The following is a 19,487-nucleotide window of genomic DNA, read 5'->3' on the forward strand; positions in this document are numbered from 1 at the left end:
TCACTACAAAAACAGCTAGTGGAAGTGATGGAATTCCAGTATCATCCTGAAAGATGCTGCTCGAAAGTGCTGCACTCAATATGCCAGCAAATTTGGAAAACTCAGCAGTGGCCACAGGACTGGAAAAGGTCAGTTTTCATTCCAATCCCTAAGAAAGGCAATGCCAAAGAATGCTCAAACTACCACACAATTGCACTCATCTCACACGCTAGTAAAGTGACGCTCAAAATTCTCCAAGCCAGGCTTCAGGAATACATGAATCATGAACTTCCTGATGTTCAAGCTGGTTTTAGAAAAGGCAGAGGAACCAGAGATCAAATTGCCAACATCCACTGGATCATCAAAAAAGCAACAGAGTTCCAGAAAAACATCTATTTCTGCTTTATTGACTATGCCAAAGTCTCTGACCATGTGGATCACAATAAACTGTGGAAAATTCTGAAAGAGATGGGAATATTAGACCACCTGACCTGCCTCTTGAGAAACCTATATGCAGGTCAGGAAGCAACAGTTAGAACTGGACATGGAACAACAGACTGGTTCCAAATAGGAAAAGGAGTAAGTCAAGGCTGTATATTGTGACCCTGCTTATTTAACTTATATGCAGAGTACATCATGAGAAATGCTGGGCTGGAAGAAGCACAAGCTGGAATCAAGATTGCTGAGAGAAATATCAATAACCTCAGATATGCAGGTGATACCACCCTTATGGCAGAAAGTGAAGAGGAACTAAAAAGCCCCTTGATGAAAGTGAAAGAGGAGAGTGCAAAAGTTGGCTTAAAGCTCAACATTCAGAAAACGAAGATCATGGCATCTGGTCCCATCATTTCATGGGAAATAGATGGGGAAACAGTGTCAGACTTTATCTTTGGGGGCTCCAAAATCACTGCAGATGGTGACTGCAGCCATGAAATTAAAAGACGCTTACTCATTGGAAGGAAAGTTATGACCAACCTAGACAGTATATTCAAAAGCAGAGACATTACTTTGCCGACTAAGGTCCGTCTAGTCAAGGCTATGGTTTTTCCAGCGGTCATGTATGGATGTGAGAGGTGGAGTGTGAAGAAGGCGGAGTGCCGAAGAATTGATGCTTTTGAACTGTGGTGTTGGAGAAGACTCTTGAACGAGTCTATTCTGAAGGAGATCAGTCCTGGGATTTCTTTGAAAGGAATGATGCTAAAGCTGAAACTCCAGTACTTTGGCCACCTCATAGGAAGAGCTGACTCATTGGAAAAGACTCTGATGCTGGGAGGGATTGGAGGCAGGAGGAGAAGGGGACGACAGAGGATGAGATGGCTGGATGGCATCACTGACTTGATGGACGTGAGTCTGAGTGAACTCCGGGAGTTGGTGATGGACAGGGAGGCCTGGCGTGCTGCGGTCCATGGGGTCGCAAAGGGTCGGACATGACTGAGCGACTGAACTGAAGTGAACTAAACTGATGTATTTCAAATGTGGTTCTGAAACATTTCAATGCAAATGATGCAGAAAGAATACTCCGCTGGAATGAGTCAGACCAAATCCAATCCTTCCACTTATCAGTTGTAGAACTGAAGGCAATTTACTTACTTTCCATTTCCCTAACTATAAAACGGAGACAAGACCTACATGTGTAGATATAAGGATTAAATTTCATACACATCTGTATGTTCATTAATTCTGTGGGACCATAGCTGGCATAAGTACTCAAAGAGAAGGCATATATTCTCACTATCTTCCCTTCTGAATCTGATGTTCTATAGCGTTCATTCTCCTCTATATTGCAACCAAACATAACTTCTTGGCTCTTAAGGCTGTTTATTCTTTTTATACAGTTGTATGTCTTCTTAAAGCGTTTTTACAGTTGCTAAGTTTTATTCATAGATCATGTATTAAACAGGGAAATAATTCATTGAAAACCTACATATCTACCTTATTTGTTGTTGGTGCTAAACACCCTTTTTGTTCTTTCCTGGTAGCTCAGCTGGTAAAGAATCCACCTACAATGTAGGAGACCCCAGTCCAACTCCTGGGTCAGAAACATCCCCTGGAGAAAGGAAGAGCTACCCACTCCAGTATTCTGACCTGGATAATTCCATGGACTATACAGTCCATTGGGTCGTAAAGAGTCGGACACAACTGAATGATTTTCCCTTTCATACACCCTCTTATCAGAACCTACCCAGGAAAACTCATCCTCAACAGTTACTGAATACACTGGCCAACACTACAGGTCTCAAATGATACTGGCTGAATGAACTGTGAATGAACCAGTGAGAACTGTGCTAACTAGCCTTCTTTTTCACTTCTAGTGTTGGAAATCAAGCCCAGTCATGTGACTGGCACTAGTGCTGGAAAGAGAAGAATCTGGCACATTTCTGAGGATGGGTGACCTTTGATAGCCAAAAAGACTTTGTAAAATTCCCTTTCAGTTTTAAGATTTAAATTAGCTTGTTTGCATGTTTGTAAGTAACGGTCTCTTGCCTAAGGTTCAAATTTACAATAAAAGCTCAATACTTTTAGAGAACTTCATTCAGCCTCTCTCATCTTATCCCAATCTACACATGGCTTTCCATGACTTGCTTTTCCTTATAGTTCAGTATCTAAACCATAAAGATAATTTTTTTGGAAAGGCTGATCCCCAAAATAAGTTTCACATTTGATCATATATTTTAATTATTTTAGTTCTCAAAAACTCAAGGGGAAAAAATGAAATTTAGTTTATTGGACAATCTAGTTTTGGGAACTTGAGTGTTACACAGGAGTGAAGAAACTATGTCCCATGTGCCAAATCTAGTCTGCTGCCTATTTCTGTAAGTAAGATTTTATTGGACACGCTCATTTGTTTACATATCACCTATAGCTGCTTTTGAACGATAACAGACATGAAAAGCTGTGATAGAGACTGTAAGGCTTACAAAACCTAAGCCAAAAGAGACACTAAGAAAAGGGTCTAAAACAATACAAACAGCACCCATTTACTATACAGTTACAATATGTTAGGCAATTGCTTTGTTAAATTTTATCTTAACTATCTCCTTTAAAAATTGGGTAAAATTTTTGGATAAAATTTATGGTTAAAACATATGAATTGGGAAGTATTATAATTCCTGTTTTCAGATGGGAAAGCTGAGGTCTGGTCAAAGTTAACAGGTAGACCGGGAGTCAAACCTAGGTTTACTGGAAACAAGAGTAGAAGAATAATTACTCTTCTTCAGGGGGTTTTAAAAATAACACTAAAGGTGTTTTCTAAGGACTTAGTCTGTGGCTAGAAAGCTTTCAATTTTATTGGTTTGATGGTCCACATGCTTTTATACTGTAAACAGTATGTAAGTACTACTACTTATAAGTAGCAGTAGTAGTAGTAGTATGTAAGTACTACTTAGTATGTAAGTATGGAATTAAGTATAGATTTTAATATCTGCCCACTAATACCAATGAAAGAAAAATGATTTTTACTTTTCACAAGGAAATGAGCATAAAAACTACCTTTACTTTTACTGAGACTGTATGGTTTTAAAATTTTTTTTTAATTGTTATTTATTTTTTAAAAACAAGTTATACTGGGATTAAATGACAATTTAAAGCAATTATTAATAATTACATAGTAAATAAAATGGAGATACCCCATATCCAAGGTCAGGAGCAGCGGCTGTGAGGAGATACCCCACGTCCAAGGTCAAAGAAACCCCAGTAAGACGGCAGGCGCTGGAGCGGCTGTGAGATACCCCATGCCCAAGGGCAAAGGAGAAGCCCCAGCAAGATGGTAGGAGGGGCAGATTCGCGTTTAGAATCAAACCCCATTCCTGCCAGAGACGTCAGAGGGCTCAAACAAACCTTGTGTGCACCAGGACCCAGGGACCCCACAGAGACTGAGACAGAACTGTGTTTGAGTGTCTCCTGTGGAGGCACGGGTCAGCAGTGGACTGCCACAGGGCCAGGGGCTCTGGGTGCAGCAGGCCTGGGTATTGGCATAAGCCCTCTTGGACGAGGTCACCATTAACCCCACCACAGAGCTGCCAGAACTTACCCAGGACTGGGAAATAGGCTCTCGGAGGGCACAAACAGAACCTTGTGTGCACCAGGACCCAGGAGAAAGGAGCAGGGACCCCACAAGAGACTGACCCAGACTTACTGGGGAGTGTCCAGGAGTCTCTGGTGGAGGTGTGGGTCGTGGTGGCCTGCTGCAGGGTTGGGGGCACTGAGGGCAGCAGTGCATGCATGGGACCTTCTGAAGGAGGTCGCGTTATTTTCATTACCTCCACCATAGTTGGGCCTCAGGTCAAATAACAGGGAGGGAACAGAGCCCCTCCCATCAACAGAAAACTGGATTAAAGATTTACTGAGCACAGCCCAGGCTCATCAGAACAAGACCCAGTTTCCCCTTCAGTCAGTCTCTCCCATCAGGAAGCTTCCATAAACCTCTTAATCCTTCTCCAACAGAGGGCTGCTACTGCTAAGTCGCTTTAGTCGTGTCCGACTCTGTGCGACCCCATAGACGGCAGCCCACTACGCTCCTCTGTCCCTAGGATTCTCCAGGAAAGAACACTGGAGTGGGTTGCCATTTCCTTCTCCAATGCAGGAAAGTGAAAAGTGAAAGGGAAGTCGCTCAGTCATGCCGGACTCTTAGCGACCCCAGGGACTGCAGCCCACCAGGCTCCTCCGTCCATGGAATTTTCCAAGAGTACCGGAGTGGGGTGCCATTGCCTTCTCCGCCACCAGAGGGCAGACAGATGGAAAACCACAATCACAGAAAATGGCCCAATCTAATCACATGGATCACAGCCTTGTCTAACTCAATGAAACTATGAGCCATGCTGTGTACGGCCACCCAAGACGGACAGGTTATGGTGGAGAGTTCTAACAAAATGTGGTCCACTGGAGAAGGGAATGGCAAACCACTTCAGTATTCTTGCCTTGAGAACCCCATGAACAATATGAAAAGACAAAGAAAGGACACTGAAAGATGAACTCCCCAGGTCGGTAGGTGCCCAATATGCTATTGGAAATCAGCAGAGAACCAACTACAGAAAGAATGAAGAGATGGAGCCAACGCAAAAACAACACCCAGTTGTGGATGTGACTGGTGATGGAAGCAAGGTCTGATGCTGTAAAGAGCAATATTCCATAGGAACCTGGAATGTTAGGTCCATAAAGTTAAAGTTAAGTCACTCAGTCGTGTCCAACTTTTTGTGATCCCATGCACTGTAGCCCACCAGGCTCTTCCGTCCATGGGATTCTCCAGGCAAGAATACTGGAGTGGGTTGCCATTTCCTTCTCCAGGGATCAAACCCAGGTCTCCCACATTGGAGGCAGACGCTTTAACCTCTGAGCAGATGCTTTAACCTCTGAGCCACCAGGTCCATGAATCAAGGTAAATTGGAAGTGGTCAAACAGGAGATGGCAAGAGTGAACGTCAACATTTTAGGACTCAGAGAACTAAAATGGACTGGAATGGGTGAATTTAACTCAGATGACCATTATATCTACTACTGTGCGCAAGAATCCCTTTGAAGAAATGGAGTAGCCATCACAGTAAATGAGTCTGAAATGCAGCACTTGGATGCAATCTCAAAAATGACAGAATGATCTCTGTTTGTTTCCAAGGCAAACCATTCAATATCACAGTAATTCAAAGTCTATGCCCCGACCAGTAATGCTAAGGAAGCTGAACTTGAACCGTTCTAAGAACACCACAAGACCTTCTAGAACTAACACCCAGAAAAGATGTCCTTTTCATTATAAGGGACTGGAATGCAAAAGTAGGAAGTCAAGAAACACCTTGGGTAACACGCAAATTTGCCCTTGGAGTACAGAATGATGCAGGGCAAAGGCTAATAGAGTTTTGCCAAGAGAATGCACTGGTCATAGCAAACACCCTCTTCCAACAACACGAGAAGACTCTACACGTGGACACCACCAGATGGTCAACACCAAAATCAGATTGATTATATTCTTTGCAGCCAAAGGTGGAGAAGCTCTATACAGTCAGCAAAAACAAGACTGGGAGCTGACTGTGGCTCAGATCATGAACTCCTTATTGCCAAATTCAGACTTAAATTGAAGAGTGGGGAAAATCACTAGACCATTCAGGTATGACCTAAATCAAATCGCTTACAATTATACAGTGGAAGTGAGAAAAAGATTGAAGGGACTATATCTGATAGAGTGCCTGATGAACTATGGATGGAGGTTTGTGACACTGTACAGGAGACAGGGATCAAGACCATCCCCAAGAAAAAGAAATGCAAAAAACCAACAAGGCTGTCTGAGGAGGCCTTACATATAGTTGTGAAAAGAAGAGACGCGAAAAGCAAAGGAGAAAAGGAAAGATATACCCATTTGAATATAGAGTTCCAAAGAATAGCAAGGAGAGATAAGAAATCCTTCCTCAGTAATCAGTGCAGGGAAATAGAGGAAAGGAACAGAATGGGAAAGACTAGAGATCTTTTCAAGAAAATCAGAGATATCAAGGAAACCTTTCATGTAAAGATGGGCTCGATAAAGGACAGAAATGGTATGGACCTAACAGAAGCAGAAGATATTAAGAAGAGGAGGCAAGAATACACAGAAGAACTGTACAAAAAAGATCTTCACGAGCCAGATAATCATGATGGTGTGCTCATTCACCTAGAGACAGACATCCTGGAACGTGAAGTCAAGTGGGCCTTAGGATGCATCACTATGAACAAAGCTAGTGGAGGTATGGAACTCCACTGGAGCTATTTTAAATTCTACAAGATGATGCTGTGAAAGTGCTGCACTCAATATGTCAGCAAATTGGGAAAACTGAGCAGTGGCCACAGGACTGGAAAAGCTCAGTTTTCATTCCAATCCCAAAGAAAGGCAATGCTAAAGAATACTCAAACTACTGTACAATTGCACTCATCTCACACGCTAGTAAAGTAATGCTCAAAATTTTCCAAGCCAGGCTTCAGCAATACGTGAACCATGAACTTGCAGATATTCAAGCTGGTTTTAGAAAAGGCAGAGGAACCAGAGATCAAATTGCCAACATCTGCTGGATCATGGAAAAAGCAAGAGAGTTCCAGAAAAACATCTATTTCTGCTTTATTGACTATGCCAAAGCCCTTGACTGTGTGGATCACAATAAAATGTGGAAAATTCTGAAAGAGATGAGAATACCAGACCACCTGACTTGCCTCTTGAGAAATCTGTATGCAGGTCAGGAAGCAACAGTTAGAACTGGACATGGAACAACAGACTGGTTCCAAATAGGGAAAGGAGTATGTCAGGCCTGTATATTGTCACCCTGCTTATTTAACTTATATGCAGAGTACATCATGAGAAACACTGGGCTGGCTGAAGCACAAGCTGGAATCAAGATTGCCAGGAGAAATATCAATAAGCAGATGAAACCACCCTTATGGCAGAAAGTGAAGAAGAACTAAAGAGCTTCTCGATAAAAATGAAAGAGGAGAGTGAAAAAGTTGGCTTAAAACTCAACATTCAGAAAACTAAGATCATGGCATCTGGTCCCATCACTTCATGGCAAAGAGATGGGGAAACAGTGGAAACAGTGACAGACTTTATTTTGGGGGGCTCCAAAATCACTGCAGATGGTGACTGTAGCCATGAAATTAAAAGACGCTTGTTCCTTGGAAGAACAGTTATGACCAACCTAGACAGCATATTAAAAACCAGAGATATTACTTTGCCAACAAAAGCTGGTGTAGTCAAGGCTATGGTTTTTCCAGTAGTCATATATGGATGTGAGAGTTGGACCATAAAGAAAGCTGAGCGCCAAAGAATTGATGCTTTTGAACTGTGGTGTTGGAGAAGACTCTTGAGAGTCCCTTGGACTGCAAGGAGATACAACCAGTGCATCATAAAAGTAATCAGTCTTGAATATTCATTGGAAGGAATGATGCTGAAGCTGAAACTCCAATCCTTTGGCCACCTGATGCAAAGAACTGACTCATTTGAAAAGACTCTGATGCTGGGAAAGATTGAAGGTGGGAGGAGAAGGAGACAGCAGAGGATGAGTGGCATCACCGAGTCAACGGACATGAGTCTGAGTGAACTCCAGGAGTTGGTGACGGACAGGGAGGCCTGGTGTGCTGCAGCCCATGGGGTCGCAAAGAGTCAGATACAACTGAGCAACTGAACTGAACTGAAAACGGAAACACATTTAAGACTTATTTACATATTTGAGTGTTTTTCTTGGTAATAGTATTTTCAAATGCTGTTACTAAAAGCTTTTTTCATGTATGTAATCTTATTTTTTAACTGAAATATAAACGACCTACATACAACACTACGTTAGTTCCAGGTGCACAACAGTGATATCACACTTCCAAAGATTTCAAAATGACCCCCATGATTAGTAATAGTTACCACCCGTCATTACCATATTAACTATATTCACTACACTGTACATTTCATCTCTGTGACACATTTATTTTGTAACTGAAGATTATAACTCTTCATCTCCTATTTCACTTAACTCTCCCACCCTCCTCCCCTCTGGCAACCACCTATTAGTTCTCTTATCTATGCATCTGTGTTGTTATGTTTTGATTACATATTTTGCTTTTTAGATTCCACATATAAGTAAAACTATACAGTATTTGTCTTTCTCTGACTTACTTCACTTAATATGATAATCTCTGGGTCAATCCATGTTGCTGCAAATGACATTATTTCATTCTCTTTTTATGGCTGAGTAATATTCCATCATATATACGCATGGCACATGCTTCATTCTTCTACTGATGGATGCTTAGACTGCTTCCATATCTTGCCTATTGTAAATAATGCTGTAATGAAATTAATAATTTGAAAATACTTAACTGAAATTCTAAAATGATTGTCATAAGAGGTTATAAGTGGAAGTTAGTTTTATACCTATGTAACTGCTATCATTACTACTGTTTTTCACAACTATTATAGTAATAAAGAAAAGGTGAATAGAGTAGTTTGAAACTAGCTTTAAGTGAGGAAATGAAGAAATATTTATAGTAAGAACATATGTTTTAAAGAGGAATATGGTAAAAGAAAAAAAAAAACTTTGGAAAAACAAAGGAAGGGTCAATTGTTGGAGATACTTCAACTCAAATTTAACTAAGCTACAGGTGGGTAAGAGATAACGTGATAAATACTGGAAATACAAAGATAAGTTCTAACTTCAAAAACTATACAGCACAACAGGGTAGATAGGCAGGCAAAATTAATATAGGGTTCTTAACTGCAAGCAATAGAAACCAGTTTACAGTGATGAACAGAAACGTACAGATATTAAAAGCAGCTCTCAGAATTGCTGAGACATTTGAAGAACCACACTCAGGAAATGGGTAGGAACCAAGTGAGGAGGCTTAAAGGCAAGAAATCAAAATCAAAATTTGTGACACGAACCACCTGGGTAGAGAAAAGATACCACAACAGACACTACTTCTCCTTTTGGAAAGTGGGTGCTTTATCGTTTCCTGTGCCTGAGTATCAGCTCCAGATAAAACCATCCAATTAGCCATGTTTGGGTTATGGCCCATTTCCTAAACTTTGGGCAAAAGAAAGCAATTTATTTGTCCTTTTCTGCTTGTGCAGTGGGAGCTAGGCCTTGCATTTCACCAAGATTCATACTATATATAAATAGCAGAAAAGAAAATGAAGTCGCTCAGTTGTGTCTGACTCTGCGACCCCATGGACTATAGTCTACACCAGGCTCCTCTGTCCATGGGATTCTCCAGGCAAGAATACTTGAGTGGGTTGCCATTTCCTTCTCCAGGAGATCTTCCTGACTCAGGGATCGAACCCAGGTCTCCCACATTGCAGGCAGACTGCTTTACCCTCTGAGCCACCAGGGAAGCCATACATATAGCAGGTAAATCTTCAAAAGCAGGAAGGGGCTCAAAGGCTGCGAGGTCCACCCCCAAGAAAACAAATGCCTCTCTACAAACACTGTAAATTAAATCGAGACTTGCAGAAATATTTTGAGGAGTCTCTGTGTTCTCAGTTTGAAAGGCATTAGTCAAATACTTAAATAACAACAAGTGATAAACTCCTATACCTGGCACCTTTGCTTTTTTAACCATTCATTAAGACAAAACTCTTGGAACATTCAAAACTTAAAAGAGATATATTCCACAGAGAAAGAGTTTCTTAAGCCACACACAGTTTTTCAAACTCAAATCCAATGACTTGTTAGTCAAGCCCAAAGCCCATAAGTTTAAGTTTAAGCAACTCTACATTAAAACATAATACAATAAGAAAGCTCTATATTATTAGCATACTACACTGGCTTAAAAGAGAGATTAATAATACAGGAAATGTTATGCAAAACAAAAACTTTAAAAATAAGCAGAAATTTACCAAGCAAATAGAGTGGAACAAAAAAAGAATATAACAGTGGTAACAGCTATATAAAGCACTTCATTAGAAAACAGTGCAATGCAGTGAAACAGGCACCTGTTCAGGACAGAAAAAGTGAACTGAAGCCCTAATCCTAATTAGCAGTATTATCTGAGTCAAGTCCTTTAATATCTAATTTTTCCTCATTTACAAAATGAGGAAGGTAGACTAGATGATCTTTAAGTAGTTTCACTTCTAAACAAATGTTGGGTTGTTATTAATAACAATGGTTAACATTTACTGGCACTCACTATAATCCAGGGAAAATAGTATACAGTTTACATATATTAAGTAGGTATCATTATCCCCACTTTCTCCAATTCAGGAAATTCAAGCTCTAAGCAGTTAACTACCTCACTGAAAGTGATCAGGTTAATAAGCTAGCCAGAATTTAATTCCAAAAGGATGAGATGGCTGGATGGCATCACCGACTCGATGGACATGAGTTTGAGTGAACTCCGGGAGTTGGTGATGGACAGGAAGGCCTGGCGTGCTGTGATTCATGGGCTAGCAAAGAGTTGGACACAACTGAACGACTGAATTGAAAACAACAACAAAAGATAAAGCCAAGAGACAAACCGGGAAAAACACTTGCAAAATATATGATAAAAAACTAACTTAATTTATAAAAGGCTCATACAAATCAATTTAAAAAATCAGACTGATTACCTACTAGAAAAATGAAAGAAAGGTATAACCAAGAAATCTGAGGAAATGAATACAAATGCTAAAAGTTCTGATGTTTCATTTCCTCATTAAAGAAATGCAAATCACCTATTCAAATAGCAAAAATGCAATGTCATTAGGGAATGGTCAGTCTCATGTGCTACTGACTTGTGTCTAAGTTGATAAAACTCATCAGGAAGGTCATAGAGCTATGGCCTCAGAAACTGTCAAGGTGTGTACACACATACAAACATATCTATATATATATATATATATAAAGGTAATCACAACAACACGAGCCAGAAAAAAAGATGTTTATTATGGAGCATTAGTTAAATTATGGTATATCCATAAAATGGAATAATATGCACCACTTAAAAAGGAGGGATGAATAAATGTAATGTGGAACCTAAGATAAATTATTAAGGAATTAAAAAAAGAGCAAAGTGCAGAAGTGTGCACAGAAATTTTTTAAAGTGGGGAAATGGATGAGTAAGTGGGTTTCCCAATGTTTTTCTGGAATTACAGGAAGCTGTTAAGAATGGCTAACTTTGTTCACAGGTACTGGCACAGGGAGCCACAGGTGCTGTATTTTCTAGTCTGTACCTGAGTTAATTTCACTTGTTAACAGTAATTATCTAGAGAGCAGAATTACAGACCAAATTTTGTCTTTTATACTTTTCTGTCTTAAAAAAACCTAATAAAATCTGTATTTTAAATAAAAAAAACACTCCAGTAGGGATAATGGGCAGGGGGTACTTTGTTTTATTTTATTAACAGGAAGGCCTGGCATGCTGCAATCCATGGGGTCCCAAAGAGTCAGACATGACTGAGCAACTGAACTGATGATTCTATCAATAGAGCTTAATCCTTTAAATAATAAGTATGTTATTTTAAAATTTAAATCAGCTTTATTACACTTTTACTTGTTTGCCCTAGTTTTGTATAATGTTTAGATTCTCAAAGCAAAACATGACAAATAGCTGATGTACATATGAGTAAACACTCCTCCTGCAATGTAAAAAAGATCTTCTCATTTTAAATTCAAAGTAAGAGACACACAGAAAAGTATCTAAACTATTCTGTATCTACTGAGGGCACCTTTTTACACAAGCTGACCTACTGGCTTTCTGACTGGGTCACAAGCCCTACTGCAGAAAGGGCCTAAACACAGTGACAAATTTTTATAAGAAACAAACTGGTAATTTAAAAAAGAAACAAAAAAGAGGAAACTATGTAAAACTGATATATGCAAGATAGTTTGAATCAGGACCTCTTTTCAATTGCCTATTAGGAAAGTGAAACATAATCCCAATAAGTCATGCAATTTCTAAAGATTAGAGTTGATACTTTTCCTCAGGTTCAAGAGATCCTTTTCTCTCACAAGATGAACAATTGTTGCTTTTCAACCTATCAGAATGTCAAAGGCAGGTGTAACTAGAAAGGGGCTGGAGTGGGAAAGAAAACCACAGAGAAAGAGAAGTTAGAGAGAGACCTGATGTCTAGTGTTTCACAGCAAGTGAAACAGAAGCACATGTAAACAAGAGTACATATATCAGACCTGCTGGAAAGTCTAAAGTAACTACTTACCATACCACTCACAAGCATTTACCTGAGAGCTGGAGACTCAAAACTAAACACAAAGCTCACCTCTAAGTAGTCTCAACGGATAATTACCATCTTGCTGTGATTATTTTTAATACTTAATTATATTCAATAATATATCATCCCTGAGTTATCCAGTATTGTTGAAAAATGAAAGTCAATGTTATGCTTACGTAATAAGAGCTCTGACGTCAGAGAGACTGACTTAAAATCTCAGCTTTGTCACTCAAGAGCTCTATGACCTTGGGCAAGTTGTTTAACCTTTGGCTTTGTTTCTTCATCTCTAAAACCTCTAATGCTGGGTTAACAAATTAACTGCGTTCATGGGTTGGCGTGATAAATAAAAGCAGTTACACTTCCGCATGGCTTCACAGTATTCAAATAAAGTTTTAAGAACATACTTTTTGAAAAAAGTGCCATTTGTTTAAACCATTCTGAATAGAAATCTCAATACTTCAGTTAACTTTTGTTTCTTCTTAAAGCAAACAGACACAACTTAACTTTTTCTATAGGATAATTATTAATACAAATGATAAGATTATGTATGACTATGAGGGCTTCACAGGCAGCACAGCAATAAAGAATCTGCCTATCAATGCAGGAAATGCAAGAGACGCAGGTTAGATCCCTGGTCAGGAAAACCCCCTGGAGTAGGAAATGGCAACCTACTCCAGTATTCTTGTCTGGAAAATTCCATGGATAGAGGAGCCTGGCGGGCTACAGTCCACGGGGTAGCAAAGTCGGACACAACTGAACATGCGCACGTGCACGCACACGTTTCCAGAAGCTGTCAATCAGTTTCTTTAGGAACACTTTTGAGAAGATAGCACCTGACAAGATTTGAAGTTTATAGAGAAGTCTCCATGCTAATTATTTCCAAATGTAACAATTTTAAAAGGAAACAGCTAAAATTTTAAAAAACTATAGCCATTTTACTATATCCTTGCTGCTGCTGCTAAGTCGCTTCAGTCGTGTCCGACTCTGTGCGACCCCATAGATGGCAGCCCACCAGGCTCCCCCGTCCCTGGGAGTCTCCAGGCAAGAATACTGGAGTGGGTTGCCATTTCCTTCTCCAATGCATGAAAGTGAAAAGTGAAAGTGAAGTCGCTCAGTCGTGTCCGACTCTTCCCGACCCCATGGACTACAGCCCACCAGGCTCCTCTGTCCATGGGATTTTCCAGGCAAGAGTACTGGAGTGGGGTGCCATTGCCTTATTCACAATCAAATAACTTGTGCTTGCCTCTTGCAAGCCCCTTTCTCATCTTCTTAAGGTGCTCACGCTAAGTAAGTTACTGTGAGCTAAGAAGCCAGACAACCATTTCATGACAGACCGATCTGGTGAAAAATATATGGGCTGTAAAGACAGCTCTGTGTTTAAATCCCAGGTATGCTACTTATTTTGTGATCTTGTCAAATTACTTAACTTCTCTTTAGCTTCAATTTCCTCATCTTTAAAATGGGAATGCAATTATCTACACTGAAATGCTGTGGTAAAAGGCAAATAAAAATTGAGGTAAAAATCGTACAGAGTACTTTCCAGTATTTGCCAAAATAAGTCATCTTGTCAATAATTATTATTACATAACTAATGCAGGATGTTAAAACTACAGTGACCTTAAGAATATAAAGGATTTATTTGGAACATATGCTTTTAATGTGTGAGATTCCTTGGCACCATACTGGAGATACAAAGATGAAAAAGGATAATGTAACTATCCTCCAGAGGCTCACAGCCTTTAATTAAAGACAGACATATAAACAAAATCATAGCAATTTGGTAAGTGACACAGTAGAAGCAGCACTCTATTTGAAGTCAAAATGCCTTTCTGGAGGAGGTGATAGTTAAGCTAAGAGGATAAATAGCTCACCAGGTAGGACTTAGGGACTGCGGTGAACTGACTTGGTCAGGAAGGATGAAGATCACAGGTGAAGAAAATATACAAGTAAGAAACAGCTTGGTGAGGTCTGGAACAGAGCAAGTGTAAAGAGGAGAGTTTAAACAGGCCAGCATAGGCCAGATCTTCATGATCTGGGATGCCAAACCAAGGAGGAGTTGGCCCTTTTAAAAATAAATAATGGGGAATCACAAAAGTATAAGGGTAATGAAGGAGGGTGGCTGAAAAAGACACTCAGATTCCTATTACATAGAGATTCCTCCAGCTGAGATGTTCCAGCTGACCAGGGACGAGAGAGAAACTACAGTCAAGGAAAATATAGTCCAGATGGTCAAGTAGCAGTTAATTTAAAGTAATGATGTTAAGAGAAAGGAACTAAGAAATAAGGTCGTCTTGATACCACTCAAAAAGTTGGGGAAATTCCCCAATTTCTAGTTTGGGCAAATGGGTGGGTCATGAAGTCATTAGAAGGTGGACAAGAAAAATAGAAACATTCAGGATTTATCTGAATGCAGTTATTTACTAAGTTTGGAGTGCAAATGAAGGCTGAGTTAACACCAATGGGAGAAATTAACATAAAGGCAGAAATGGAAGGCAAAAAAAAGGCATTCAGATGAATCACACAGATTGAAAACGGTGAATACTACTACCATTGCTGATGAATATCCCACTTCGCGTCTTTCACTTGTTTTCCAATTGAACAAACTGTTCTATGTGAAGTTACTTTTAATCTACATGCTACCCTATCAGTATGAATGCTTTTACCAGAGGTCAGATGAACATTAATGTCTAAGTTTTCTGAGCATCACTATCATGCCAAAATTAGCAGTGTTGGGGGCGTGCACGGTACCCAATAAAAATGGAAGAATTAATATAGTCTTTATATTTAATTTCTTATAGTCAAGAAACCAAACTGCTTCAGATACTGTTTTAATGATGATTCAGATAAGCATGTAACACGGAATAATCTGTTTTTCTTTATATGTTGCTTTTTTCATTTAGGAACATATAATTTTCAATGGTTTTGGAACTTTGAATTTATTTTTCAGAATTTGAGAATTCACCCCAAGCCAACAATTTATGCGTATCCATACTCCAGACTTCTGTACTCAAGTCGGTAGAAAAATACAATTATTGCTTTTTAAAACATTAATTTTAAGGAAAAATACTAAACTGCTTCACCTACAGGTCCATTCTTATATGTTAACAATGTGAGATCTTCACAGGTGTACTCAGGAAGAGTATTTTAAAGATTCTCACCCCTCAGAAGGAAAACATGTTTCTTTATGTACTTTCTTTGTACACAACTCAGATAAATGCAGATTACATAAACTTAGAAAATAATAATGAGTGCCCACAGATGAAAAAGGTAAATCTATGAATAAGCAGGGAAGATGGAAGCTGGGCAGAAGAAACCATGTTAGGAGGACTTGAAATATAAAAAGGCACAGCAGGAGAGCTCAGTCAGTGAAAAATGGAGGGCTAGTTTTTGGCTGTTTTATCATTTTTCATTAACAAAGCAAAAGATTTTAAGAGACTCAACAGTCTCTTAGTTTTTACTCGATAAACACTAAGAAAAGAAAAAGCTCCATGATCTGTTCAAAGAATTACTTTTTTGGATAAATCAGTTCTTAATACTTTCTTTTGATGTCTACCCTTCCCTCTTATGCACATCTTTTTTGTTAATGAGTGTAGGCAGTATGGTTGTATTAGGGAAAAACCAAAATTAAACAGAAAACTTAAAAACCGAAAACAAATCAATTCATTGTTACTAGCACTTATTTTTACACAGATGTTTTTGTGTGACTGAAAACTGCATAATCTGCCTGGATGTGGACCTTGGAAATGTCCTGCTAGATATCTTGGTATCATAAATTCTCACAATTACAGTTTAGACTGTGAGACTGCATGGAGCAGTGAAGGAGTGTAAGTCTGGGAGTCAGCAGTTTAGTTCTGCCTTCCTTTGTTATCTCTGTAACTAGATTTTTTTTCCCCCTTATGCACCCTGTATCTCAGTAATCTTATCTGTAAAATGGGACTAATAAAAAGATTTACTTCACAAGATGCACAAGGATAATGTAACAGGATGACACTATGTAAAGCATGTTATTTTTGAAGCTGCAAGCTCAGTCCTTAACTTTTCAAATCTCAAGAATAGAAAATAAACTAGGTGCCACCATTAGTGGAAAAACAAGGCCACTGACTTCCAGAGTACTGCATGCCGTGTCTCACCACTGGAATTATACCATGAAAAGTTCCAAGTAACTTCTTTCCTTTAACCTTACATTGAAACATCCAAGAAGACTGGTTTCAGACTCCCACTAGCTGAAGGCAACCGGTTAACAGTATCCTAAAAATCCACCTCAAAGGACTAAGAAGATAATCTGCATGCGGAAAGTCTAGATTGTAATGGTATTAAACAGAGTAAAAACTAACAGTAGCTTGCCCTGCACAATCCTGTAAGTTTTAGGAAACTGCTTTTGCTTACTTGCTTCTAACACTCCACTGTGAAGCAGAAACAGCATCACATACCAGTGGTCACGCCTTTGAAGAACTAGAAGCTGGATCTCAAGCTTTTAGAAGTTGAGCAAGATGCCCTCCATGATCGTATCACAAAGTTATACATTTTAGAAACAACATGTGCTCCATATTTATGTAATAAAGTCCTATTTTGTTTCGGAAGATTTCTTTTTAGATCACCACCATGTTAGAATCACATATAAGTTCTCTCATAATTACACAAGGCGTAATTTCAGGGTCCTAAGGCAGGCCATTGGAATTTTAAGTTTACCACTCCATCACAACGTGGATTCACATTTGAGTTTAGGTTTGAGATGAGCTTTCATCATCATGAGTTTCCCTCTAAATGTACTGTGACTAAACTACATTACTTTTTATTACACATGTAAGCACTTCTGATGGAATCTAGGAGAAAGATGTAATCACTGAAGTTAACCCGCTGGTTTGAAAACTGCTCAAGTATCTTAAACACTCCCAGATGCTAACTGACAACTTGACCACTGGAGGCAAATTAAGTTATTCGTTGCAGCGGGGGAGAGGAAAAGAGGCCACACCCAAAGTTAAGAGTTCACAGTGAAGTGACACCAAGTTTCAGAATTTTAACTACTGCTATTTTCGGTACTCCTTTTTTTTCTTTCACGGTCAAGGAATACTTTAAATTCATAACAGGCCCAAAGTTAAATAGAAAACGTTACTCTGGTTCTAATCACTTAAGTTACTTCGTTCATTAGTGGGCAGGTCCAAGATGGAGAATTACCTCATCCAAAGATTGGAAGTAATGCTGGCGTCGAACAGGGCAGAACTCAAGTCCTCAGTGCTCTTAAGCGACTCTAGAAGAGCTGGTCACCCACTCTCCCCTCCCCCGAGAAGCCAGGAAGGCAAGACCCTGTGTCACCACGGCAGTTATCGGACCCAGAACGCGACCGCTTCCTGTGGACCCAGTTTTCGGCTTTAGACGCTCCCGGCCTCCCACTCTCTCCGCGCCACCTCCATCCAGGAGGTCGCCCCCGCTTCCTCAGTCTCCTCTCCATCCCTCCTCCGTGCTCTCGCCGACTCCACTCATTCCCCCACTTACCTTGGCCACATAGTCTTTCACCTCATCCAGGTCTCCGTTTTTCAGGGCCCACATGAACTCCTTGTCGCACATCACTGCAGCGGGGCGGGGCGGGCCGGCTGGCCGGACAGCAAGACGAGGAGGCGGTGGCAGCGGCAAGCGGATCCCGCCGGGCGAGAGGGACACAGGGCCGCGCGGCAGCCGCACAGAAGAGAAGGCGGGGTAGGCGGCCAGGCGGGCGAGGCAGTTGGCCGCGGCGACCGTTAGGGCGGGAGAAAGAAGTTTTTTTTTTTTTTTTTTTTTGCGGCCACCGGGCCCAGCAGAGCAGGTTCCGCCTGGCAGAGGAGAAGCAGTAGCGCTTGCACTTCCGGTTCACTCCCGGCTAGGACCGTCCCCCAACTTCCTCTTCCTCTTCCCCGCGGCGGAACGCCCTGCTCGGGACCCCGCCCCGAAGGCCCGCGGCGGTGCGCTCCGCGTGCGCAGACGCAGTGACAGAGCCGCCGGGCGAACGCGGGTCGGGGAGTAGTGGGCGTGTCTGGGAGACCAGACAACTGGGTTGGAGGTCAAGAAGGGCCAGAGCGCTCGTGGAGGAACTGAGCAGCGTGAATGGGAAAAACTTAAAGTAACAACTCATAATGTTGGAGCACACCTTGCTCACCTTCTAAGTGTTCAGAAGAAATTGAATTCCTTCCCTTTTCTTTCCCCTCCTTCCCTCCTTCCTTCCCTTCCTTGATCTTTCCTTTCCTTCCTCGACTATCGAGCATCCTTGGGCTCCTACTACATGTCAGGCTCCGCTAGGCACAGAGAATATGCTAAAAAAAAAAAAAAGCTTCAGTTCAGTTGCTCAGTCGCGTCGGACTCTTTGCGACTCCATGGACTGCAGCACGCCAGGCCTCTCTGTCCATCTCCAAGTCCCAGAGCTTATTCAAACTCATGTCCATTGAGTCGGAGATGCCCTCCAGCCATCTCATCGTCTGTAGTCCCCTACTCCTCCTGTCTTCAATCTTTCCCAGCATCAGGGTTTTTTAAAATGAGTCAGTTCTTCGCATCACGTGGCCAAAGTATTGGAGTTTCAGCTTCAGCATCAGTCCTTCCAATGAATATTCAGGACTAGTTTCCTTTAGGATGGACTGGTTGGATCTCCTTACAGTCCAAGGGACTCTCAAGAGTCTTCTCCAACACCGCAGTTCAAAAGCATGGATTCTTCTGCGCTCAGCTTTCTTTATAGTACAACTCTCAGATCCATTCATGAGTACTGAAAAACCATAGCTTTGACTAGATGGACCTTTGTTGGCAAATTAATGCCTCTGGTTTTTAATAAGCTGTCTAGGTTGGTCATAACTTTTCTTCCAAGGAGATTAAAAAAAAAAAAAAGGTGGCATAAAACAATTCCTGCCCTC

General features: G+C 40.7%; 1 protein-coding gene across 1 annotated transcript in view; it reads right to left on the minus strand.

Annotated features, from left to right (window-relative positions):
• MTPN (myotrophin) overlaps nt 1-18,490 on the minus strand; it is a 72,773-nt gene extending 54,283 nt beyond the window's left edge. Inside the window, exon 1 of the mRNA XM_040259951.1 lies at nt 18,109-18,490. Within this exon, the coding sequence (XP_040115885.1) occupies nt 18,109-18,180 (72 nt within the window). The 5' untranslated portion in view covers nt 18,181-18,490. The remainder of the gene's footprint in view (nt 1-18,108) is intronic.
• Between the last annotated feature and the right edge of the window lie 997 nt (nt 18,491-19,487).

The sequence above is a fragment of the Oryx dammah genome, unplaced genomic scaffold, assembly GCF_014754425.2.
Source record: "Oryx dammah isolate SB20612 unplaced genomic scaffold, SCBI_Odam_1.1 HiC_scaffold_18, whole genome shotgun sequence".
NCBI classification, from domain to species: Eukaryota; Metazoa; Chordata; class Mammalia; order Artiodactyla; family Bovidae; genus Oryx; species Oryx dammah.